The 25,842-nt window shown below is 38.1% G+C and overlaps 3 protein-coding genes across 3 annotated transcripts; 2 read left to right on the forward strand and 1 right to left on the reverse strand.

The window, feature by feature from the left end:
* Window positions 1-1,401: 1,401 nt before the first annotated feature.
* LOC110753379 (C-jun-amino-terminal kinase-interacting protein) lies at window positions 1,402-7,159 on the forward strand. Its single transcript, XM_021954283.2, has 5 exons — window positions 1,402-2,882; window positions 3,043-3,791; window positions 3,872-3,961; window positions 5,443-6,207; window positions 6,578-7,159. The coding sequence occupies exons 1-5, from the start codon at window positions 2,774-2,776 to the stop codon at window positions 6,713-6,715; spliced, it is 1,851 nt and encodes a 616-aa protein (XP_021809975.1). The 5' UTR covers window positions 1,402-2,773; the 3' UTR covers window positions 6,716-7,159.
* A 1,015-nt stretch (window positions 7,160-8,174) lies between these two features.
* LOC110752823 (transmembrane 50A-like protein) lies at window positions 8,175-10,035 on the reverse strand. The gene is made up of 4 exons (XM_021953560.2): window positions 9,703-10,035; window positions 9,521-9,608; window positions 9,013-9,165; window positions 8,175-8,529 (listed from the first exon to the last, which is right to left on the reverse strand). Exons 1-4 carry the CDS (start codon window positions 9,833-9,835, stop codon window positions 8,496-8,498), a joined length of 408 nt encoding a protein of 135 aa, XP_021809252.1. The 5' UTR covers window positions 9,836-10,035; the 3' UTR covers window positions 8,175-8,495.
* A 3,259-nt stretch (window positions 10,036-13,294) lies between these two features.
* LOC110753945 (PHD finger family protein) lies at window positions 13,295-24,248 on the forward strand. Its single transcript, XM_021954943.2, has 19 exons — window positions 13,295-15,141; window positions 16,244-16,329; window positions 16,483-16,872; window positions 16,958-17,041; window positions 17,153-17,530; window positions 18,160-18,220; window positions 18,784-18,925; window positions 19,023-19,114; window positions 19,192-19,440; window positions 19,582-19,829; window positions 19,913-20,143; window positions 20,232-20,450; window positions 20,562-20,615; window positions 20,763-20,828; window positions 20,966-21,106; window positions 21,196-21,249; window positions 22,041-22,100; window positions 22,870-23,277; window positions 23,387-24,248. Exons 1-19 carry the CDS (start codon window positions 13,707-13,709, stop codon window positions 23,552-23,554), a joined length of 4,566 nt encoding a protein of 1,521 aa, XP_021810635.1. The 5' UTR covers window positions 13,295-13,706; the 3' UTR covers window positions 23,555-24,248.
* The last annotated feature ends 1,594 nt before the right edge of the window (window positions 24,249-25,842 follow it).

Here is a 25,842-nt window from a genome sequence, read left to right on the forward strand (position 1 = left end):
CAACACTTTTAACAAAAAGTTTACCAAACGCCAAACTGCTTTCTCTCATAGTTGATTTCTCTCACAGCAAATCTGACAACGATTATTTTCATAGCACAGCAATGCCAAACTGGCCATAAGTGGGGGCTAACCGTTTCAAGATGTTGAAGATATCGTATTAAATAAACAAATAGCAAAAATAAGTATTTTTATTAGTGTTAGAAACATTTTGAATCAATCATCCCCACTTATATATTATAGCAATATGATAGGAAAATTTCACTTCAAATAGTGCATGATAATAGTTTTTTAAAAAAGAAGAAAAAGATAAAAGCGCGTTTACAAGTATATAACTTTAATTAGATAAAAATGTAGAGATGAAGCTTACTGGATGATTGCCTTAAATAAGTTTGTTTAAAGGACACATTATTAGGGCTCACTCTACAATTACAATGTGAACCGTTCATTTATAGGATTGTTCTTTGAAAACTATACTTTCGACATTTTTTCAAATCATAAATCATATAGCCACTCCATAAGATTAGATGGTGATCATTTGTGGTTATACTGAAAACACCATGTGTTATTTAGTTATTTAGTTGTAATTAGATGTCTTAATAATTTTTTAATTTTTAATTTGCTTAATTTCTTTGTAAAGATGATATTGAATGGAGATTAATAAACGGTCTAGCGAGTGGCTTCTAACTCAAGTGGTTAAGAGTCTTTACCTAACACTGCATCCAAGGTCATATGTTCGATTCCCCACTCCCTCAATATCACTTTAATAAAATAAAATAAATAATTGAATCATTAAATTCGAATTTATATGGTATTTTACAAGATGCACCTAGAAAATGGGACATATTTTTGATTCATTTACATAATTTATATTGTCTCTCCCTATCACAACTTCCATTGCAATGTATAAATATTATGTACGGGGTGTTGCTACATATGTATTGAAAATCAATTAGTGGTCCCTTTTGGCCAGCAATGCAATTTGTAATCTTTATTAATTCTTTTTCTTGATGGAAATCTTTAATTTGATTCCTTAATGAAAACGTTAATTGGATAACCCAAGGTCAATTTGGTCATTATAACCCTAATTTTTGTGCTTATGCCGCCCATGATCTCAAGATAAATCTCAAACAAAAAACGCTCATAGACCCACACATCCCGTCTATAATACAAAGATAGGCACTGTGTAGCAGTGTAGCCTCCACACAGCATACCAGAGACAACTGATAGGTTAAGATTACAGACAGTCCATAATATAGAACCCAGTTGATATACCGTATATAATTATCTCAATAATAAATACTTGGGTTTTGTTTTTTATTAAAGCAAAAATAGTGTGCAAAAATATAAAATTTCGATAAAATATATATACGAAATTTTAATTTCCGATTTTTACCTAAAGAAGAAGAGGCTGTTCTTCATACGTTTCGTTCCCAGTGTCGCTAAAACTAACACAAAATTACACACACCCTCTCCCTCTCTCTCTCCCTCTCTCGCTCTCTCTCTCTCACACACACACACGCCCAAACCCAATTCTATCGTTCTCTCCTCGCGCAAACAAAACCCTATTTCCAGACTCAGACTCTGAGCCCCATTCTGCGTTTTGTTCCCAAAATCCCTCTTCCTTCTCTGCGTTTCGCTCTCCGCCGCTTTCACTCTGAAACTCTCTCTCTCCTTCTTTCCTTTTTCTCTCTGAAACGCATTGTTTTCAATATAGAGAGAGAATATACTGGGGACGGTTATTAAAACGGTTACGTTTTGGCTTAATCGTCAATCACTGCTGGGCTAGGGTTAGTCCTCTCTCTCTCTTTTTCTCTCTGAAGTTTTTCGTATCGTTTATGGTCGAATAATTTTGGGGCTGTGGAAATCCTAGGTCTTCGGAGTTAGATAGACGCAGAGAGGGATAATAATATATACATGTGCTAGGGTTTCTATTTTAGCGCATTTACTCGGCGTTCACTCCCAGATGTTGGCGTCGCCCTAGGGTTTTTTTTTGTCTCTTTCTCTGGAGATTGAACTGTTTGATGGGTGTGAATTTTCGTGCGAGAATCGTGGGTTGTTATTCTTTGTTGCCATAGTTAACACACCTATTGCTTATCTGTCTGTTGGGCTTGAAGATGAGGGTCTTCTGAGTTTGCAATTTCCTTCTGCAAATCCATCTTTTGATTGAAGATGGATGCGTAGACAGATTTTTCCTTTTATCTTCCTTGTTTCCGTTTCTTCAATCCCATTGTGTTGTAATTCGAGACATGCACCTTGTCCTTGCCATTGCCTTTGTTTTCGTGCTCTGGGTTCACACCTTGGTGAAAATCTGTTTGTTTTTCTAAGCCCTAGTGTTGGTAGATATAGATAATATGCTATTCAGTGCGTAGCAATATCGGAGCCTGTTTACTTGATTAATTGCAGTGATTCTGAAACAAGATTGGTTATTTAGGGAAAAGGAAACTTGGACTTTGCTATTCTATACAGAAGAGTACCTTTGCGGTGCAGAACTGTGTGGATATTCTTTTGATAAGTTTGACAGAGGCAAATTATAGTTGCCATATATAGGATAAATCAACCACTCTCATTGTAGTGGTTAGTGCATTTGGAGTAGTGGCAGCGACTTGCTTGTCAGGTTGATTGTGAAGCAATATTGGTTGTTTAGAAGAAAAAAACATTATAGTTGGAACTTAGTATCTTTGCCAAAATATAATAAATTTGGGGAAAGGGAAGAGGCGGTGAAGAAGGTGAGAAGTGTTTCTGTTGTTGTACCTGATCATGTTCACTGCTCCTTATGGAAAGAAGTGAACCCACTTTAGTTCCAGAATGGTTGAGAAGTACAGGAAGTGTTACTGGGGGTGGCAATTCAGCCCACCATTTTGCATCATCTTCTTCTCACTCAGGTATTTTTTGCTTTTTAAGTTTCATGGACCCAATGTTTTCCTTTGATTTTTACACATATACTGCCATTTGCACACACATACATATTGTGGAGGCATCTATTTAGATGAATCTTATGGGAACATCTTTTGACTGAGATTTTTTTTTATAACTCATGTGTAGATGTTACTTCTTTGGCTCATCACCTGAGAAATAGAACCTCAAAGAGCATAAGTGATTTTGATACACCACGTTCTGCTTTTCTGCTGGACCGATCTTCCTCTTCCAATTCACGGAGGAGTTCTAGTAATGGTTCTGCAAAGCATGCTTACAGTAGTTTTAACAGAAGCCACCGTGATAAGGACCGTGATAAAGAAAAGGAGAGATTAAACTATGGGGACCATTGGGACCGTGACTGCTCTGACCCTTTGGGAAATATTTTTACCAGTAGAGTTGAGAAGGATACTTTGCGGCGTTCTCAGTCTATGGTGGCCAGGAAACAAAGTGAGCTTTTGCCCCGAAGAGCTGTTATTGACTCAAAAAGTAGTAACAGCAATCATAACAATGGCAACGGTTTGCTTTCTGGGGTTGGAGTTGGTATTCAGAAGGTTGTGTTTGATAAGGATTTTCCCTCACTCGGAACTGAAGAAAGGCCAGCTGTGCCTGATGTTGGAAGAGTTCCATCCCCTGGATTTAGCACAGCTGTTCAGAGCCTGCCTGTTGGTAGTTCAGCTTTAATTGGTGGGGAGGGATGGACGTCAGCTCTGGCAGAGGTGCCTTCTACTATCATTGCAAGCAGTAGCTCAGGATCCTTTCCTGTTCAACCAACGGTTGCTGCTACTTCGGGTTCTGGTACTTCAACTGCAATGGCTGGTCTTAACATGGCTGAAGCATTAGCGCAAGCTCCAGCACGAGCTCGCACTGCTCCTCAGGTAACTGAGATTTCACTTGCCTCATGCTATTTGAACAGTATGTACTTCTGGCTGATCTGACAATGCATTTTCTTGTGTAGTTATCTATCAAGACCCAGAGGCTTGAGGAATTGGCTATCAAGCAATCGAGGCAATTAATACCAGTAACCCCTTCGATGCCCAAAGCTTCAGTAAGTGAACTTACACTGATGTTTGCATGAGCTTGTTTTAGTGCTGTTAAACTTATGACTTCTAATTAATCAGACAGGTGTTAGCAATAATATTTTGTGGGTCATGCTTGTTTTAAGTGTTCGTATAGTTAACCATCAAGAAAATAAGGAACTTAGTTAATGATGCAAGCTACATAGTGTTTTTTTATCCTTCCCCTTTTATACATATTCTTTGATGTTTGGCTAGAAGGTGCTTGTAGTAAATTTGTGGATTGTTTTAATTTTCATAGGTTTTTCATCTCCCTTATTTCAATAATTTAGGTTACTTGTTGTGACTAGTTTTGCTTTCACTTTTGTTGATATCAAACTTCATGATCTCACCTGTTGTGCAAAGGTGTTTGGAGGATGTTAAACTGAATTTTCTTGTGATTGATGCTCTATTTGAGACAAGTAACTTGTGATTATCGAGCCAACCTTACAAGTTAGAAGTCATTCATGTTTAGAGGTGTATGTTTGGCGTACTAGCAAATTCGAATAACGCTTTGCTGGAGTTTCTCTTCTTAGACTCAATTAAAGTAATAGGGTTGATATATTTCAGATTAGTTGACAGTTACTTGTTGAGCAGTCTAATTTGATTTCAAAACTATGTAAGCAATGAGTTTCTTAGTTGATTTTGGACCTATTTACTCTCTCTCATTATCTGTATAGATTGTTAGGGTGATAGATGATTCAGTGACATAAATAAGAGACAGCCATTGGTTTAGATTATTTAAGTTCTTCTGATGCTCGAGAACCCTCCCTCTCTTACTCCTTATGTTTTCCTCCCTCTCCCTCTCTTGTCATTGGTCCGTGTATGGTGGGGATTCTTGGGAGTAGATGGACGTGATAGTGTGTTGCAAAACTCGTTATTTACCGGCTGTCTTCTGATCAGGACTCTGCTGTTTCCTTCATGCTATTTCTTAGGCACTGAATAAAAGATGGAATACTTGTTTTTATTTTCATTGTAAGATACACAGCATGAAGAATGTCCTATTTACTTGGGTGTTCCCTTTGGAGAGAAATGAACCTTCTTCTGTCGTATGGAGATTAACAATTTTCCTTATAAGGAAAACCTACACCCTTTTGCTCCAGTTATGCAATGAAGAGGATTGTTGTGTTTCTTTCTTAGTTAGAAGCATACATTGTGTTTCCCACATCATTGGTTTGAAACTAGTGAAAAGTGTTTTGTAATTGTTGTCTGAAGTTTTGTTGTTTACACTGTAATTGGGTTATGACTCTTTCGTGCTGCTTTTTAAGTTAATCTCAATGGTCAAGTTTGATGAGTAGTACATAGATAAATGGTCAAGATTGAAAAGAATTGACTTATATGCCATTCATTTTTCAAGAAATGTATATTCATACATATACAGACAAAGAACACAATCAAACACGTCTGATTTGCTTATTTGCCAAAAGCCTTTATGTTTTTGAGTTCTAGTAACAATTTTCTAACATCTTTTCAGGTTCTGAATTCTTCTGACAAATCAAAGCCCAAAACAGCAGCCAGGACTGGTGAAATGAATGTACCGGCCAAGGGTGGACAACAGCAGCAACCCTCTCAATTGCACCACGGCAATCAATCTCTTCGTGGTGGTCCTGTCAAGTCTGATCCTCCAAAGACATCTCATGGGAAGTTCCTGGTTCTTAAACCAGTATGGGAAAATGGTGTCTCCTCTTCTCCAAAGGATGTTACTAGCCCTACAAATAATGCCAGCAGAGCAGCAAATAGCCCACTTGTTGTTGCTCCTGCGGTTGCATCTGCTCCTCTAAGGAGCCCCAACAACCCAAAGCTTTCGCCTGTGGAGCGCAAGGTAGCTGCCTTGGATCTGAAATCTGGATCCACATTGGAAAAGAGACCTTCTTTGTCTCAAGTCCAGAGCCGGAATGATTTTTTCAATCTCTTGAAGAAGAAAACCTCAATGAACAGTTCAATTACTCTCCCAGATTCAGGCCCTATCATTTCATCTCCCACTATGGAGAAATCAGGTGAACTAACTGGGGAAGTATTCAGTGACCCTGCGAGCCCTCACGCGATTGAAAATGGTGGTGAGGTGACTGTGAATGGTGATAGCTCTGAAGAGGTTCAGAGGTTTTCTGATACTGGCCCTAGTGTGGCAGTTTATCCTGATGAGGAAGAGGCTCGTTTCCTTCGATCTCTTGGATGGGATGATAACCCTTGTGATGATGGTGGTCTTACAGAAGAAGAGATAAGTGCATTTTATGACCAGGTACAGAACTCTTTCTTCGCTCCACTAAGGGTTTTGATCTAGCTTGCTCCAAGAATGGGACCACTCAAGCTAATAGAATTGGGCAGAACTAAATTTAAATAATTGTGTCCAGGAAACAAAATAGGTGCAATGCTTTGTCGTTGGTTATTATTTCTGTATTAAGCCTTGATAAAAGAAAAATAATTTTTTTGTACTATTTAGTCTTGTTTTGAACTCTTATTATAGATCTATATATGTTGGTGCTTTTGGAGTTGGTTATTAATGTCACTATTTGCTATATGCCAAATAGGTTTCTGCAGTTGAACATATTCTGTTTAACAATTTGCTAATGCATTTTATTAACTCTTTGGGTGTGCTCTTCTGTATGCAGGTCCTGAAATCAAGGCCATCTTTGAAACTTTGCCGAGGCATGCAGCCAAAGCTTTCTACGCTGTCTGAATCTCGTGCAACTAATTTGGGCGGGGCTCGCTCTGACTTGAGCTCATCTGACTCTGGGTCTGAAGCTTGATTTTCTTTTTCCTCACACATAGATCCAAGAATTTTCAATTTTTTTGATGGCAGATGGTTAGTCTCTTTTCTCTTTTGTTTTGGAGAAAAAAAAAAAGCTGATGAGTTTGGTATGAAAGAAGAGACTGAGTTTCGGTTAAAACTCTGCATTCTGCAAATAGTGCAATAAGTTACAGGTGCCCCCGATCCTGTCTGCCTAAAATGGTTTTTGTTTAGGTTTAAAATTTTATGGGGGAGGGGTAGGGTAGGGGCTATTTTGTCTGCAGTGGAAGAAGAATGAGAAATTGATATTTTGGTGTATTTTGGTCCTTTTTCTTCCTCTTTTTTTCTTTTTTTTCTTTTTCTTCAGGAGGGTTTTCATTCTACAAGAAAAAAGCTTATGATGTTTTTGGTCAATTTTACGGAAAAGAAGAAATCAAAAAGGTTTATTTTTAGTTTTAGTTCATCTTGGTATGAATGTTTATGCATAGTCATTCATTAATATTTTCGTTAGATCAGTTCATGTTATTATTTGATGGCCCTAATTACATATGAATAATGGAAATAGAAGAAATGTATTCAAGATTTTATTTTCCAATCTAGAACAAATCAAACTAAACGACTGCCAAAAAAGAAAAGGATGATGAAAAAAAACAAAGCCTACAATTGGTAAAACCACAAACAAGAATGTTTGAAAATTGGATATTCAAAGTAGAAAAATTTGGGTGTGTTTACACAGGTGAAATAGGTAGAAGGTACTTTCAGTGCTTTTTAGGAGAATTACATCGTTTCTAACAAAGTTTTGGCAGCAGGCTTGAACCTTAAAACTCCACTCTTCCATATGACTTGAGTTATGTTTTATGTTCAACAAAAATACCATTAAGCGCAACAGCGCACGTTTGGAATTGCCTCTCTAAGGAGCACTTTCGCTTAAAAAAAAAAGTGACCACTAACAAGATGCCATCATAGGACTTTATTTTTTTTGGGCCTACAAGGTCTGGCGGGAAACGCAACACTTTAGGTTTATTATATAATAAAAAGTAGCGTTAGGTAACTGCATCATTTTCCTTTTGCTTTTTAATTAAAAAAGTGGGGAGAAGGAGAGCAGAAAATACATAGAATATTATGAAGGCAAATCAAAAACAGTTTTGAAGTGTAGTTCTAAGTCTTCCCCCTCTCTCTCACCTCTCTCCCATCTCTCCTCTTTCCTATCAAGATGACAACCACCCGATTGCTTACCTGACTCTTGTTGCCCAAATTCCCGTCAAAACGGAATCCGACATCCGTTCTTTTGCTTGACTCGCCCAGTTTTGTACAAATTGCAACATGAAAGTATGTTCTTGCATGCACTGATGCGCGGTTGTGCTCCCCGTATCTATAGTTCGATTCAAAATATTAAGCACAAAATTTATGAATTGATTCCAATGCGTGACCCATACTTGCATAGAGACATAACTAAATGAATCATCATGACCAAGTCATTTGATGTAATCAATGTTTTATCATAAGCCCTCGCATCATGCGGGGTTGTGAAGTAACGTACGAAAGATAAGGCAAACAAACTCAGATTTTGAAAAGGCATTGCCTTAGTTTTAGCAATTTAAACAAGACTGGTGGGACAATATAAACATTTACAACGGTGAACAATACCTTCCATATTAACTATGGAATTGGAATTCGAACCCAATCTACCATTCATCTTTCTGTCTCCTTGGTCCAAACTGTTTGAAGAAGTTAAATGATACACATACACTTGCGAAATCCAGGTTCCAAAGGAAAAGGTACAGCTCATACATCCCTACTTACTCCGGGTGAGCAGTCCAATAAATTAGCCCACTGCAGGAAACAGAAAATGAGTTAAACTGGCTTGGTAGAACGGTATGGGTTACATAAAAATACATTTTAAAGCATTGAAAGCATTGTAGTGCCTGCATATGTACTTATGCACATTCATGTTCATGCGTGTATGTGCATTCCATTACAGTGATGTCGCTCATCGATTAGGGTGCCCCCTAGACAGCCAATAGTAGGGTGCCAGAAAATATCATTATTTTACATGTTTAAGACAGAAACAAAACACATTACTTATATTCTGAGACCGACATATATTCGTCGTAAATTCAACAGGTGAAAGCAAAGCTATTGAGAGGCATGAAAGCAAAGGAATTCAATGAGAAATGACTTAGAAATATATCCATGAGACACATACACACAAATAGAGTAAATGTACAACAGCATGCTTATCAACAAGGAGTGCCCCCATTTATAGATCTCAAATACATAAGGGGTGGGGGCGGGGCTCCATAAAAGCAACTTTACCTGATCAACACAAAAACTGATTGCAAGACACCAGCAACTCCTGTCCACACTGGAGGACCAGTTGTCACAAGTGAATCCTGTATTAGCAAACCCACCGATGCCGCTAGAGATACAAAGGCTACAACATAGGCAATGAACAGCCAAAGCTTCAACCTGTGGCAATTCAGAGAAGCAATCAAACAGAAAGAACATCAAATTCTCATAATCCATAGCTTCAAATGATCAAATGAGACAGACCTTACAATCCTGAGCTCAATATCAAGCTCACAGATATGCATAACAATGTGTTTACAGCTTTACATTCAATGGCCAAATATTAAATCATCTAACTAATCATATCATTATCTTATTTCTTGATTTAGAATGGTTAAATCATCTAAGCAAACTAAATTAAGACAATTGCATACACAAATCAAAATCGCAGAAAACAGTCACATTGAAAACTAAATAAGAAGGACTCATGTTCAATTTTAAGCTGTGCAAAAAGAGCAATACTACAATTGCTCACCTCCACTCGCCCTCTTCGTACGGAGAGTAATCAATGTCTTCCTTTTTAACGCAATTGAACATCAACGCCGCCAAAGATGCAAATATGCCTGCAAAAACCACCAATCACAGACACAAATCAAAAACCCTAGAAACCGAAAACATGCAAAAAGAATGATCAAATTGGGTCGGGTCGGGTCGGACCAGGGAGGTAGTGGACGAAGGAGACCTTGACGGAGCTGCAAACGACGGCGTCGACCCAGAACCACCAACCGGCTCCGAACACGGCGCCGGCTACGCCTGGCCCGAAGATCGCCCAAAGCTCCGACACATCCATATGAAACGACGCCGCTTGAACTTGCTTCGGTGGTTATTGGTTCGCGAAGACAAACCGGATCGGGTGCCGCCTACCGGACTGTTCGAAAACCCCGATCTCTGCTTTCTTTTTTGCTTTTCGTCAACTGTGAATTGCTCCACTCTGTTTCTAGTCGATGCTTGAAGCTTCCGTTTTGTCTTTTGTTTTTCTTTTTTGCTTTCTTGGGGAAATGTTAATAATTACGCTTTTAATCCTTGTATTTAGTGGAATTAATTTATTTTTACTTCATGACTCTGCCAAAAATAATAAATTTGGATAAATTAAAAGCTAAAATTTTGCAACCAAAAAAAAAAAAAAACTAAATTCTAAGAATGGCCGCGCACATGTTCACCAAACATTAGTGTCACGCACGTGCATGTGCCACTACATTTATAAAAAAAATTGCGAAGTATATAGAATAAAAATCCTTTTTCTTTTCTTACGAAAATAAATTTCATGAAACTCAAGAACCCTAAACTACGTCAGCTTGAAGCAAATGAGAAAGCCAAAGAGCTCCCTCCCCTCAATCCAAATCTCCCTATCATTACTACTCGAAGCATGTGCATCCAAACTAGATCAATCAACTGTGGAAATTACTCCTCGTAATCAATCTAATTCTTAATTTTGTATATCTTAAATTATGAATTATAATATAAAATTCACCTGCTTTTTTATTTTATATGTCTTAATAAACGAATAATAAAGCATGAATTATAATAATTTCAATATTTATTGACCAACAAAAAATCAATATAAATATGTAACATAATTTGAAGAATAGTACAACATAATTTGATTTGATCAAATCTTTGTTCAAAGCATATGTTAATAAGAATTTGAATATGAATTCATAGATTTTCATCTCTTTTGTGACTTGGACCAAAACTTATCGATACTAATAATTATATCATGATCGATAAAGTCTATTGTAGCCTTATTTAGTTAAGCCACATTGCACATGCACTCAAACAAATTCAACTCACTAAAAATCAATTTTTAACATGTGAATGTATGATTTGAATTATGTTCGTCTTGTGTGTGCGACTATTACTTTTGTTATTATCTTTTATTTGTTTCCAATTTAGAACGTGTTGAAGAGTTAAGATATTGCGTTTGTTTGCATTTGCCTTTTATCATAACTTGATGTTCGTTTTTCAAGTTCTTATATAGTAAGAACTTTAAAATGTTTCAGATTAATTTGAGATATCACGTTTGTTCACATTTACCTTTTATCATAACTTGATTTTCGTTTTCGAGTTCTATATACTAAGGACTTTAAAACGTTTTAGAATAATTTGAGATATTGTGTTTGTTCACATTTGCCTTTTATCATAACATAATTTTTGTTTTCAAGTTTTTATATAGTAAGGACTTTAAAACTTTTTAGATTAATTTATATTAAAGCTTGTTGTATGTTTTTCGTTTAATGGTTGTATTAATGACTATTTAAATTTTATTGAAAAAGAAAGATACTCAAAATTATTTTTAGTTTTAATTTCTCTTGTATTTTCCGATAAATCATTAGGTTATTCTTCGCTAAGCGGAGACAATAGCATATTTAGCATATACTAGTAATTTTTAATATTTAGGAGTCTCGTATGCTCCGAACCATTACCATTTTCTTGATAAAATAGATAAGTTAATGAAATTGTGTAAATATAATATTGCATTATTTGAACAAAATTTCCAATTAATTAATTTTAGGGTTATTCGCAGCAATAGTCCCTCAACTATACCCGTAGTTACACTTTGGTCCATCAATTCAATTATTAGTTGCCGGAGTCACTCAACTAGGTGCTTTGTTGCACCAGTAGTTCTTCCGTTAAGTCTGTTAAATTTTCTGTCAAAAGTGAGGGTAAATTCGGAAATTCATGATAAGAAAATATTTTAAAACCTAAAAAAGACATGGCCCTGGAACTCCTCAACGTCGTCGTTTCGGGGAATGGGTCTGTGGCGTCTTCGTCTTCATCGTCTTCGCACCACGCATCAAGGTACATCGTGCACCCCGGCACAACACAAGGCTTTGCCGCATACCCATTTCCTTCCTCTCTCTCGCTCTCTATACTCGCGCTTAGGCTTGGCTACTCTATCTCTCTCTCTTCGAACCTCCATTTCTCTCTGTATTTGTTTGATCTTGTGCTCTCTTCTGATTCAATCTCTCTGTAATTGCGCGTGCGTGTTTGTAAATGGCTGCCGCGAGGATCGAGGGTGGCGATTTGTGGAAGAACAAGGCCCTGTCCATACAGCTCTGGCTCAGGGAGCGGTTCATAGTGGAGGTGGACCGCCGGCTCAAGCTCCACCCTATTTGTACAGACGACGGTTACTTCTCAAATCAAAGCTTTGGTTATCAAGGCTTTGAAGGAGCCCGAGCGCTACCGCAAGAAGACTAAGAACATCAAGCACAGTGGAAACATCTCTCTAGAAGATCATGAAGCACAGATCCATGGCCAAGGAGCTTGCCGCACGGTGAAGGAGATTCTTGGCACCTGCGTATCCGTCGGGTGCACGGTCGACGGCAAGGACCCTAAGGATTTGCAATAGGAGATTGCCGATGGTGATGTTGAGATCCCTCTTGACTGGGCTGTTGCTGTGAGGCTCTTTCTTTTTCTTTTGCTGAATTAAATTTTTGTTTAAGGGTATGTCGTTTTGGATAATTTGTGGATTAATTTGGAGTACGTTATTAAGATCGTTAATCACGCTTTTTATGGCAATTTAGATGAGTTGGAGGGTTTTTGTAACCCAGTTTCTTAGTTGTGTTCATTTGATTGTTGCTATTGTGTGCTTTGTGTGTCGATTTTAGTATGAATGGTCATATGTTGAATGCAAAATGCGGTAGCTTTGGTAAAGGGTTTTGATTTGAGCTTCCAATAATGGAAAACCATAGCTTTCTTGAGTTTTAATAACAATTTCAAGCTTGAAATTTGAGGATACCCAACCAGGCAACTCCTACAGCCTGTTGCTCCCCATTTGAGTTCAAGGAGCTGAAGAAGGCTAACTGAAAAGTCAGATTTGCCCCTCACGAATCTATGAGATTCTCAAAGATGCTTGCCACGTTATCATTTTAAACGGAAAAAACTAACAGACTTGACGGAAGGACTACTGGTGCAACAAAACACCTAGTTGAGTGACTCCGGCAACTAATAATTGAATTGATGGACCAAAGTGTAACTACGGGTATAATTGAGGGACCATTGCTGCGAATAACCCTTAATTTTAATATCATAAAGTTGAATAATCACAAGTACAGAAAGTGATTAAGCACTGAGAAAAAAGGGAGTGAAAAAGGTAAGAGCAATTGCCAAATTAGACAATTGACTCGGTGAACGATTCCCATCACTCGATCCTATAAATGAATGCCACGCGTAAAGCTTTGGCACTGCACGAGTTCAAATGTGTTGCGTCACTCTATGCTAGAAAGCCCCCACGTATAAAAAATATCTCCTAAAACGTACCGTCCTCACTCACTGCCTGCAAAAAACGCGAATCTCTCTCTCTCTCATTTGCGAAGAAAAAAAACAAAAAAAGAAGGAAACCCACTCAAAAAAACGGATCCAAAAGAATACGAACCAGAATATAAACCGTAAACCCTAGCCCTAGCCCAGCCGCGACTTACCTTACCCATCCGCTCTCTCTCTCTCTCTCTCTCTCTCTCTCTCTCTCTTCGTCGCTCACTCTAATACGAGTTTTCGAATTAGGGTTTGGGTTTTCTGTTAGCTGCATGTCAGGGCTTCGTCCACCAGGGGTCGATTAGGATTGAAATTTATAATTTTATTTATAATTTTAGGGTTAGGGTTAGGGCTAGGATTTCGGTGATGGGATATATGGTTGGTTGTGGGTTGCGGGGTTGTCGGTGATGACCGGAGGCCGATGTCACGAGGAGAAGAAGATGATGGGTAGGGGTGCGGACGGAGGTTGCGGCACGGAGGAGAGGCCATGCCCAATTTCTAGGGTTCCGCCTAAAATTCAGCCGACCCAACCGGAAATTCCCGAGAAGTCTAGCTCTTTGAGAATTGATTTTTACTCGCAGGCCAAGAAGGCTTTGTGTGAGCGCTCTCCGTATGATGTTACCGATGATGGTTCAGCTTCGAGTGTGCCCACCACCTTGCCTAGGAGCTTGGCTAGCTTCTTGTCGAGGCAGTCTGATAATCGGAAACGGCACAAGAAGTCGCATGCCGGTGCTGAAAAGAAGAGTTCTCGGCAGAGCGAGAGGTCGCGGGGTTCGAACATATGGGCGGAGACTGAGGACTACTTTAGACCCTTGACATTGCCTGATATTGACACCTTGTGTCAGGTGTCTGAGCTTAGTAATTTAGCTGCTCGCAAGTGTTTTTTGATTCCGGTTTTGGGAAATGGTCCGAGGGTGAATGCATATGAAAACGTCAAAGCAAATGGGATTTTTGTAAGTGAGGAGAATGCAAATGCTGGTAATTCAAATAGTGTTGCTGTCAAGGATGAGAGTATAAATGGCGGGAATGCTAATGATGCTGTTGTCAAGGAGGACAATGCAAATGTTGGGAATGCTAATGAGGTTGTCGTCAAGGCTGAAAGTGCAAATGATAGGAATGCCATTTCTGTTGCAGTTAGAAACGTGAATGAGAATGGTGGAAATGAAAATGGAGTCGTTGAAGATGAGGTCAAGAGGGTCAAGGATGAGCATTCCATGGAAATTGATAGTGTGGGAGCTTCTGGGTTGCCTGAGGGGGAAAAGGGTAGTTCGATTTCAGATTCTCCTTATGGTCTTGAGTGGCTTTTAGGATATAGGAATAAGATTGCTTTAACATCAGAGCGCCCTTCAAAGAAACGGAAGGTTCTGGGTGTTGATGCAGGGTTGGAGAAGGTCTTAATTGGTTCCCCTTGTGATGGGAATTCATCTTTATGCCATTTCTGCTGCATGGGCGATGCAGGTAAAGAATCAAACCGATTGATTGTTTGTCGTTCTTGTAAGGTTGGAGTTCATCGGAAGTGCTATGGAGTGGTAGAGGATGTAGATGCATCATGGGTATGCTCATGGTGTAAGCAGAAGACTGATACTAGTAATTCAGTAAAGCCTTGTGCGCTTTGTCCAAAGCAGGGTGGGGCTTTAAAGCCAGTTCTTAAGAGTATTGAAAATGGTGGATCCGTGGAGTTTGCTCACTTGTTTTGTTGTCAGTGGATGCCTGAGGTTTATATAGAGGACTTAGTGAAGATGGAGCCCATACTAAATGTTGGAGGCGTGAATGAAACCCGCAGAAAGTTAATATGTAATGTATGCAAGGTGAAGTGGGGCGCATGTGTTCGATGCAGTCATGGTATTCTTTGTTGCTTTACTGTCTTATACAATTATCATTTCTGTTTTGGCTGGCATGCCAATGGAATGCTCCCGTTATTGGTATATGTGCTTAGTTCTCCATCTATTAGACTTACTTGAGAGTTGTCCTGGAATTTAGAACATACAAATATGGTGTTGCATTGTTCTGTTAACACCCCACATGTACTTTGTGCTGTAAGGTTTTGCCCCCACATACGATAAATCCACGGGAAGTGGGGAGCTAGTAATCTATGTTCAAACTGATTTCGTAACTTTGCGTGTAAAGTGGGAAATGATTTTATCTTTTTTTACTTTATAATATATTTAAATTATAGTTAGTTTTATTTAAAATATTCTGCAAAAAATAAACATCACGAAAATATAGGATGTTGCACCAATTGCTAAAATTTGCTTTTATATATTAGTACGGATTTTAGATGTACTTTGTATTTATGTGGAGTTCTGCCAAAATATTATTACTATTTTCTTGTCCTTGAATTACAAGTTTTCGTTCAGTGAAAGAATTAAATAAGCGAGCCTGCTCTAAGTTTTGTTGCAAAGTAATTTTATGCTCCCTTGCCTTTTTGGATCTCTGTGTTATGGAAAATGTTAGCAATAATATTTCTTTGTTAATCATATTGTTTATAAGATGTTGTCTCTCTCCTCGCCCCACTTGCTGGGTAAAACTCTCTCTTGACCGAACGTAACTTCATTTGGCAATGTAACTTAATAGTTGTCTGTGAGATAAGTTGGACTGAATGGTCTAAACATGCTTCTTGCAATTTCATTTTCTGGAAGTGTCTGAGGAACATTTTGTTTCTTTTGAGTGATGCTCTTTTTTGGCATGATACTTACATGGGTGGTCTTTGCCATGCTACTTTTATGCGAGCTAGATTTCCTGTCTCTGGTTTTTAGGTTTGTGATCATTTGCAGGCTTAAAAACCTTAATATTTTCTTATATTGTGGGGGATCAAGGTTTAGTTCTTAAAAAATTGCACATTTATTTTTAACCAGTTCGCTGTTCAACTATTAAAATATTGTTGAATTGACTTTTGGATTACATTCGCTCAGATAATGTTTTTTTTTTTTGGCTTGTTGTTCAGGAACTTGCAGAACTTCATTCCATCCATTATGTGCGAGGGAGGCAAAACAAAGAATGGAAATTTGGGGAAAATATGGGTGTGATAATGTAAGAGTTCTATGTATGTGTTTGAGAATCGTAATCTTATAATTGTTGTTGTGACTGGTGTCTAGTATTGCTATGTTTTTTTTGTCTTAAGTGACAGCTTATGACTGTGATCAGGCTTTCTAACTGAAGATCTAACCTTTGATAAACATGTAGGTTGAATTGAGGGCCTTCTGTCCAAAGCACTCAGAAGTACCTGATAACAGAAACATTCAATTAGTAGATCCCCCTGTCTCTACTGACGGGAATGCAAATGTCTCCAACCATTTACCCGTGGCGTTGTCAGAGAGCAAATTAAACAAGTTAAGGGTTGGCCGTAGAAATGGTGATAAAATTGCAGTCGCTATTGAGGCTCCAGATATTAGTTCTGAGAAATTGGGTGATTGTGAATCACAGGAGATAGTGTTTCCTAGTTCAAGATTAAATGCTAGACTTCAGTCGGATTGTAGTGATGCAGAGCCAATTATTGATGCAGGGTCATTTGAGAGGAGCAGTGAGGATGTTAATGCATCCAGCTCCCATAATTTTTCTCTGATTTTAAAGAAGGTAATGTGTACTTGAGGTTCACTTACTTCTCAACACATTTGGAATTCACCAGCTTGTCTTAATTCTTACATTTTTTCTCCTGCAGCTGATTGATTGTGGAAAAGTTAATGTGAAGGATGTGGCATCAGACATTGGCCTTTCACCTGATTCTTTAGCTGCATCACTTGCTGTAATGCAAACTAGATAATTAATTTTTTTATTTTCTTAATTAGTTTCTAAAATAGTTTAAGCAGGTATATGTTTTTTCCTCAAAATTTTCTTTTGTGGCCTTTTCCTGCAGGATGATAGCATGTTCCCTGATGTGCAATGCAGAATAGTTAAATGGCTTAAAGACCATTCTAACTTGGACTTAAGGCAGAAAAATGGGAAAATGAAATTAAGATCAGCAATTTCATCCATGGCTGAATATGGGGGTTCTGATGGTTCTGATGCTGCATCTTTATCAGAGTCTGATATGACAGATGTAGCTGTTAAGTCAGTACCCCCACGGAGAAGAACCAAAAGTAGTTTTAGGATTTTGAAGGACAACAAAGTAATAAGCTCATCTGAGGGGATCTTTTGTGACAATGGCACTTTGAACAAGAATAAGGTAGATCAAATGATCACTGATGAACAAGAAAATTCAAGTAAAGTCTCCATCCCTGATCCCGTTGAGAAGGTAATAAATTATTTGAGAGAAGGTGGTTATGCAAGCCTTCTGACTATTGCTTGTGACTACTAGTGTAATCTGATTCCTGGTTCGGTCGTATGATGGAAGGGCATTATATGTAAATATTGGGTGTGATGTGGTTAAGTGTTTCACCAACTTCAGTTTGGTTTTAGTTTGTCATCTACAATGTTCAAGAGTTCTGTAATAAATTAGGAAATGGCCCAGCCTTCAAGGCTTCCATGAGGAAGGGCTTTCTCCGTTATAACACATGGTAGCAGTTTATTTTCGAAATGGTCTGGGGATGTTTGTTGTCTACTTGTAGGTTTAGTTGAAGTGAGTATGCTTAAGGTTACATGGGTATTGAACGTTATAAATGTTATGATAGTCTTGCTGCAGTAATAAGGATTGTAAGAAATATTTATTCGGAGGTTTAAAATGAAATTTGTCAGTGATTGTGGAACTCTGATTCACTTGAGTGTGGCTCGGAATGAAACACTGCTTGCCCTCTCTTTCTTGCTTTCTCTCCACCCACCCTCCCTACCCCCCTCTCCTCTGTCCCTTCATTCCTCTCTCCTGAGTCCTGTGTTATGCCTCAGTTATTCAGACCTTTGTTTCTAACAATTTTCATGTTTTTGCAGAATTTGACGGAGGCTGATGGGTTTCAGCATTCTTTGCCGACGCTTACACCTAAATCAGAAGGTACTCATCTCTGTTTCTGCTGGTTAGATGTCTTCATACCATCTTATCAAGTAAATGAATGGTTGAAGATTTTTGTTTTTCATGTGCATGTTGATTGACTAGGTCAGACTTTAAATTCCTGGTTCTGGGGAGATTCCAGATTAGGTTCACATAGCGAATCTCTTTCATAATAGTGTCCTCCAACTTAAAATTTATAGATTCAGTAAATAGGTGGAGTCTTGGAGTGAATTTGAATAGGACTCGGGAAGTGGTGAGGCTTACAATCGTTGTAGTTGCAGCTTATAGCTAAAGAGAGTTATTCTACTACTGAATTATTTTGGATTTGAGTACAGGAAATACCAGTTACATTCCTGTACAGGAATTTGGATATGAATTGTGTTGCTATTTCTAGTTGTTTTCTTCCATTAATTTTTGTTCTATGTTCTATTTGCTCTGCTTTTCTAGAAATTTGTTGTTGTATCTTGGTTCATTCTGTGTTGCACTGTTGCATACATTGATACCTTTGCATCATTGAAGTAGTTATTGGCGTCTCTTTTGACATGCAAAAATGGTTTGATGGACAGGTAATTCAGCTAAACCCTTAAATTGCAGCATTCTGCAAAAGGGTCAAGAACAGCTGGCTACTATTCCTTTGCAGAGTACCTCAGTGATCGTAAATGAAGATCAGTCGTTTTCAGTTGCAAAACCAGTTGATCCTGAAGTCAAGTAAGTTTTTTTTTTTGGCAAATTGTCAAATCGTTTTTTTGTTTTGTTTTGTGATTTCATGAGAACTCCTCTGAATCTTGCAAATGCACGTTTGCAGTAAATCTGAGCCAGAAGTTCCTAGTTGTTATGTCCATCCGTATATTGAAAAGAAATTGTTTGAGATGCAGAATGGGGAAAATCCAATATATGGTAATGATGGTAATGAATTTTTTTTTGTTTCCCTTTTGTTGCTATGGGTGAGTTTTGACAGGTAAGTTATTTGGCAGGTTCAAGCGAGGGAGAAATTTCTCGTTTGGAGGCATCTTCCCATGCCAGTGTTTGCTGTAATCACCAATATAAGCATCCAAAATGCTGTGATAATATTTGTAAATCTGATGAGGTAAATTTAGAAGAGTTGGTTAAGGCTCGAAAAATGGGAGCTCGAGAACCGTCTCCAGAAGATGAAGTGGAAGGAGAACTCATTTATTACCAGAATAGGTTGCTCAGCAATGTAGTTTCGAGAAAGCATTTTACTGGTATATGTGTTGCTCTTCAATCCTCTGTTACTTTTATTTTCAGTGTTCCCTGCCTCTGGTAGGGGCCTTCAAAAGTTTGTATATTGATGTTTGATATTGATATATCTAATTAACATCTATTGTATATGCATTCTCTTGCAGATATTTTAATATATAATGTTGTTAAGACTCTTCCATGGGAACTTGATGCTGTACGGAGGCAAAAATGGGATGCTGTGCTTGTTAATCAGTATCTTTGTGAGCTTAGAGAGGCAAAGAAGCAGGGTAGGAAGGAGAGACGGCATAAAGAAGCACAGGCTGTGCTTGCAGCTGCAACTGCTGCTGCTGCAGCCTCTTCTAGGATTTCATCATTTAGGAAAGATGTCCTTGATGAATCTTCCCATCAGGAGGTTAATGATTTTTTAATTTTGTCATTAAGACTTTGGCCCTTTATTGTGTCATTTATTTATGTGGTCATTTTTTTTCTCTGCAGAATGTGATGAAGTTGAATACTTCTAGTGGGAGGTCTGGCTTTTCCTCACAGCTGATGCATCGGGCGAAAGAGACATTTCCGAGGGTGGCTGTCCCTAGGATTTCTGTGGAAAAACACACTGGTTTTGTTCATTCTGTTGCAGATTTTTCTAAAGAACATCCTAGATCTTGTGACATCTGCAGACGTTCTGAGACATTGTTAAACCCGATCTTAGTCTGTTCCAGTTGCAAGGTTATCTTCTCTTTCTTTTGGGTTTAATTTCATGAAACTTGCTACTTTGCTTGGGTTATAACTTATAACCAAGCCGTTTTTTTTACAGGTTGCCATTCACTTGGATTGCTATCGTAGTGTTAGAGAATCTACAGGTCCGTGGTACTGTGAATTATGTGAAGAACTATCATCATCTAGAAGCTCTGGAGCTCCTGTCAATTTTTGGGAGAAAGATCATTTTGCTGCAGAATGTGGTTTATGTGGTGGCAAAACTGGGGCTTTTAGAAAATCTTCTGATGGTCAGTGGGTGCATGCCTTCTGTGCTGAGGTAAAATTTTCTCTTGTTGTGCACATGAACAATGTCAATTAGGTTTTTTTTTTTAGTTTTAAATACTTTTTGAGAGAAGAAATTGATGTTATTTGCTGTTTCATCTGGTAGTGGATCTTTGAATCAACATTCAAAAGGGGGCAAGTATCTCCCGTTGAGGGAATGGTATGTGTATATAAAATGCTGTGGCAATCACAATTTTGAACAATTTAAATTACTTTTGTTTTCGCTGAAGATCTTTTCTTTGCCATGAGCATTGAACTTAATATTCCAGCAAGTCTAACGCTTAATGTTAATCTGTTATGGTGCCAGGAGACGATTTCTAAGGGGATTGATTTTTGTTATATCTGCCGACGCAAATTTGGTGTTTGCATAAAGGTAAGAGTTTAACATCTTTTTAGCTTGCGATCTTATGCTTTGACTGGCAAGGGCTTTTTATATTCACCTTTTTATTATCTTACAATTAGGATCACTGACAGTTAGGCATCTGTATTATTATTATTATTTTTTTGCAGTGCAACTATGGTAACTGTCAGGCAACATTTCACCCTTCATGTGCTAGAAGTTCTGGTTTTTACATGCATGTGAAAACTTTGGGCGGAAAGATTCAACACAAGGGGTACTGTGAAAAGCACAGCGTTGAGCAGAGGGCGAAGGTCTATATTTTTATTTACTTAAAAGTCTCCATCCTTTTGATGGTTTATGATATGTTATGTTTATTTTCTTGGATATTGAACTTATGCAGGCTGAAACACAAAAACATGGAACTGAGGACTTGGAGAACCTCAGGAAAATTAGGGTAAGAGCTATTCTTACAGTAATTACTGCTGCTCATATACTTTTCTATGTCCACAATTACATGAAAATATCAAACAGAAGATTGAAGCGCAAAGCATATACCAGTGTATAGCTTTGCTTGTGTGCGCTTACGTGAAAATGTGGGTTCAAGGTCTTTATATCTCGCTATTATGCTAAGCAAAAATACTTCCTTCTACTCAAAAAAATGCAGCACCCTTTTGGCTTGAATTATTCTCATGATAAGCTGGTTCGGAGATCCACTTGGAGTATCTCCACATTCACTTAGCAGGGACACAAGAAGTTCTTTGGTGTTAGTTTACTCTTGGTATATTCTTATATCAGAGATTGAATTTTTATCTTTTAATTAGTCAACTACCTGCCATTAGGTTTACAGTGCCCTTCGTTCTCCAAGTGACTGATCTGGATTTTGATATGAAGTTTCTTTGGGGCTTGACTTGATGCAAATACCTGAATGCTAAAGATGATTCAAGATATTATAGGTTAGGAATTGGAACTGTTAGTAAGGCAGACAGTTCACGTATTGAAAATGTGGAGTTTTCAATTTCATGCTTCTAAAATAGAAAGGAGTTTTGATGTATAATTATGGTCGTTAGGCATGTGGTCAATGTTCTTTACCTCAGTAGCATCAACACAATTTTCTTCTTATTCTCATACCATGTACTGAGTGATCTATTTTTTGTTGTCCATAATTGTGTCTTTGACACGTGATATTTTGATTGTTTATAGAACTGAATTGCGTGATTGAGTTGTTACATGAATGGTCCTGTGCAGGTTGAACTAGAGAGGGTACGCCTTCTTTGCGAAAGAATCATCAAAAGAGAAAAAGTAAAGGTGAGGCATTTTCATGGTTACTGCTTTGTTGGCCTTTCAAGCTCTTGGCTGCATATGGGCTAGGATGACCTGCTTACCTCATGAATTTGTTATATGGTGCATCTTTAAAATCAATGGCCCATGGCCCATGGCTAAGAACTCAGGACCTACTTCACTATTTAAGAAGGAAATTGTTGTAGGAGTGTTTCTCAATTGGAATGGTGCTGTCTCATAGAAGTGTGCTGCTTCTCTTCTATGTGGGGTGGGGTTTGTGATTCTGCTTTGCAGGTGTTCTGAATGGGGTTTGCAACCTTTTCCGCTCTTGGTTCAAGATTTTTGCGTGTTTCCCTTTTGTGCACCTATAAAGTTTGGGACATTTTGTATGTACACACATTTGTAAAGCCATTGGAGCGGGACTAAGCACATAATTTCTACCGAACTGTTTATGGCATTGGTTCAATGCCTCTTGCTGAAAGGGCTTCATGTTGCCTCTCATTGATACATGCATGTTGGACCAAGTTGTATTTTCATATAATCTACCCAGTCTCCCCTTTTGTCTGTGGCCATGCTTTTCCTCCAACAGATTCTTTGCTGATGTGTATGTGGTTATAAGTTTACGTGTTACCTTATGTCTTACCCTGGTGGATGTAGAGTAAAAAAAATCTATGGTTTTGGATGTCGATGTCTTCGATGGTCTTCTGTTGCATAATCTTCATGTAATTCTGTGATGGTACTTATCTGTTTAAGGAATTCATGCTAAGTAAGTTTTTTGTTTTAATTTTAAATGCAGCGGGAACTGCTCATTTGTTCACATAATCTTCTTGCTGTGAGGAGAGATCATGTTGCTCGATCCGTGCTGGTTCATAGTCCTTTCTTGCTACCTGATGTTAGTTCTGAATCAGCTACAACATCTCTTAAAGGACATACAGATGGTTACAAATCATGCAGTGAGGCATTTCAAAAATCAGATGATGTGACTGTGGACAGTACAATTTCCGAAAAGCGACGGACCAGAGTTCTGATAACTATCGACAATGATCAAAGGACAGATGATGACAGCTCCACATCCCAAGATCATTTTACTCCAAAGCTCACAGAGAGGGCACAATTTTCTGAGAAACAGATTCCTTGTAGACCTTCTACTGCTGCAAATTGTAATATTTCGGAAGACGGGGGATGGAGGTCAAAATCTAGGAAGGTAATTTACATTGCATCCTTGACTAGTCTTCTTTATTATACTTGTATATATATGTTAATTAAAACCATAGTTGAGAGACTTATGCCAACTGTAAATCTTCAACTCACAGCATGCTGAGACATTTGAGAAAGAACTGGTAATGACTTCAGATCAAGCGTCGATGAAAAATATGCTATTACCCAAGGGATATGCATATGTCCCTGCGGATTGCATTCCAAATGAAAAGCAGATCAACCAGGATGCTTGTTCTGGTGAACCCCCAGAAGGAGATGGGTAGTGTGGTGCAACTTTTGGTTTGTGTTTGATCTGTCCTTTCGGAGCACAAAAGGACCACAATGCGAGTATTCTCTGCCCACCATCCCAGACATCACAGCCGTCCCTGGAAACCGCCACGTTTATCAGTTTCAAAGGGAAATGGCCGAGTGAAAGATGGAGGCTAGGCTCTTGCCGATGTATTCATAGTAAGGAAGCCACATTTTGGGTAGGGATGTGAAGTTTTGGTGTCATTGTTGTATATTCTTGTGAGAATTCGACTGTACAGTGGGTGAGGGTTTATTCCTTTTACGTGTATTAGAAGAAGGCATATGGATTTTATATCTTGATGCCTGCCTTTGGGTTCGCGGAGTAAAGAGAATCTCCTGCTTGTAAACCGCGTACAAGAAATTAAAGCGTATCACCCACTGCCCATGCCCTGTAAAGTTATTGTATATATCCTTACAATACCAATCCTCAAATACCAACCCTCAAATGCATCAGATTAATCGATCGTTTTATATTCGAACGATCCATGATCCACAAAGTTGTTCTTGATGCCTCTTTTAAGTTTTCTCAGCCTGACTCAAGTCTTTAGGTTGATGGTTATCACTTGAATTTGCTGGGTTTGTGGGCAATGCTGGTGCATATTGCTTGGTTTGAAATGTTGTACTGTATCATTTGGTAAGAATAAAGAGTCGCTATGTTTTGTGGTTGCATTCTGATCCCTGATTTTTAAGTTCAGTAATGTATCTCAGTTTTTTCCTTTTCTTTTCATCTTTTTTGTTCGTCTTCCCTTCTCGTAAGGAGCTACTCTTGTGTCCTTTGCTTGCGTAAAACAAGGGAAAGCAATTTGTAGAATTTTGAAAGGAAAACATTTGCCTTCTTCCCTTTCGTGAAGCATGAGCCTTTACTTTAGTGCCAATTACAGTTTGACATGTGTATTCTTTTTATGTTTTTGCATGTGTCTAAATGTGATGAGGTAGAGGGATCAATGTTTCCTTCCAAAAAAGAGGCAGGTAATGTACATTTTAAAATAAAAATATCTTCTATAGGAAAAAGATTAAAAGATTAAAAGATTCTGAAGAGAGGTAAAATTGGTTCTATGAATTTCAATTTAACCTTTGGTGCAAGTGTAACCCATTTTTTATTGGCTTAATTATTGTTTTACCCATGGACCAGAAGCTCAATCTCAATTTATCCTCTGAAATTGAAAATTTTTCACGTAACTTTCATAATCTCTAAAAATTGCTGAAGTTTTCTCCCTTTACCACTTTCGTCCATTTCCGTCCACAAAACTATTAGATGTGCTGATGTTATATGGGCATTTTAGTAATTTAGTTCCTCTATCATCTTTATTTGCCTCTCTCACTCTCACTCCCTCTGCCTCTCTCTTCTCTCCCCTCCCCTCCCTAACCCCATCGCACCCCACCCCCTTCTTTCTCATGGCCCCAATCCACCAGATTCAAGTGAGTTTGTTTTTAATGATATTAAAGGAAATATAAGTGGGAAGTGGGAAGGCGGGCAACGATGGTGGGGAAGGGGAGTGGGGTGGCTAGGTTGGGTGCTTTGGGGATGGGGGTGATTGAAAAGGGAAGAAGGGGATGGAGGTGAGAGCTAGTGAGCTGACGGGAAGGGAAGAAAGGGAAGAGGGGGTTTTGTTAACCCTAAAAAAAATTAAGACGTGTATTTTTTTAATATTTAATTTGGACTTAATCTATATATATATAACAAAAGACAGAGAATAGTGAAACATTCAAAATACCAGAAAATGCCCTTGGTTAATTCAAACATTAAGAATTAAAATTATTAATTAAATGAGGATAATATGGTAAATTCACAATACAAAATTAAAATTAAAAACAAAATCAGATAATGGATCCTACTTTTATGGAAAATAACTCCCCATTGTTTCTTTTCTTAATTCTAAAAACAAAACAAAAACAAAAAACCAATTGGTACACGCGTGAGCGTGTGGCAAGGGGCTAGTAGTTTTAAAATAGTTAAAATTACTAAAATTCCCATGTCACATGAGCACTTGTGGACGGAAATGAACTAAAGTGATAAAGTGAAAATTTCATCAGTTTTTAGAGATTCTGGGGGTTAAGTGAAAAAATTTCAGTTTCAAAGAGTAAACTGAGACAGAGAGTCTATTCTTGGGTAAAACAGTAAGGGCTCATTTGAGATTGTTTCTCTAGGAAGCACTTCTGCTTATAAACTCTTAGAAGTGCTTTTATTATAAAGATGTTGAAAATTTCATAAGAAATCGAAGTGATTCCTGAAAAAGCATTTGGGAGTGCTTTATGAAGAAGC

Source organism: Prunus avium, chromosome 1 (assembly GCF_965620075.1).
Source record: "Prunus avium chromosome 1, drPruAviu1.hap1.1, whole genome shotgun sequence".
Classification (NCBI taxonomy): Eukaryota; Viridiplantae; Streptophyta; class Magnoliopsida; order Rosales; family Rosaceae; genus Prunus; species Prunus avium.

Bases quoted from the DNA above. Each gene is read 5' to 3' on its own strand.
- LOC110753379 (XM_021954283.2), top strand. From the start codon at position 2,774: ATGGAAAGAAGTGAACCCACTTTAGTTCCAGAATGGTTGAGAAGTACA. The intron at 2,883-3,042 runs GTATTTTTTGCT...ACTCATGTGTAG, and splicing joins ATCATCTTCTTCTCACTCAG to ATGTTACTTCTTTGGCTCAT. The intron at 3,962-5,442 runs GTAAGTGAACTT...ACATCTTTTCAG, and splicing joins CTTCGATGCCCAAAGCTTCA to GTTCTGAATTCTTCTGACAA.
- LOC110752823 (XM_021953560.2), bottom strand. From the start codon at position 9,835: ATGGATGTGTCGGAGCTTTGGGCGATCTTCGGGCCAGGCGTAGCCGGC. The intron at 9,609-9,702 runs GTCCGACCCGAC...TGGTTTTTGCAG, and splicing joins CTTCGTCCACTACCTCCCTG to GCATATTTGCATCTTTGGCG. The intron at 9,166-9,520 runs GTGAGCAATTGT...GAATTGCCACAG, and splicing joins TACGAAGAGGGCGAGTGGAG to GTTGAAGCTTTGGCTGTTCA.
- LOC110753945 (XM_021954943.2), top strand. From the start codon at position 13,707: ATGACCGGAGGCCGATGTCACGAGGAGAAGAAGATGATGGGTAGGGGT. The intron at 16,330-16,482 runs GTAAGAGTTCTA...ATAAACATGTAG, and splicing joins GAAAATATGGGTGTGATAAT to GTTGAATTGAGGGCCTTCTG. The intron at 23,278-23,386 runs GTAATTTACATT...TTCAACTCACAG, and splicing joins GGAGGTCAAAATCTAGGAAG to CATGCTGAGACATTTGAGAA.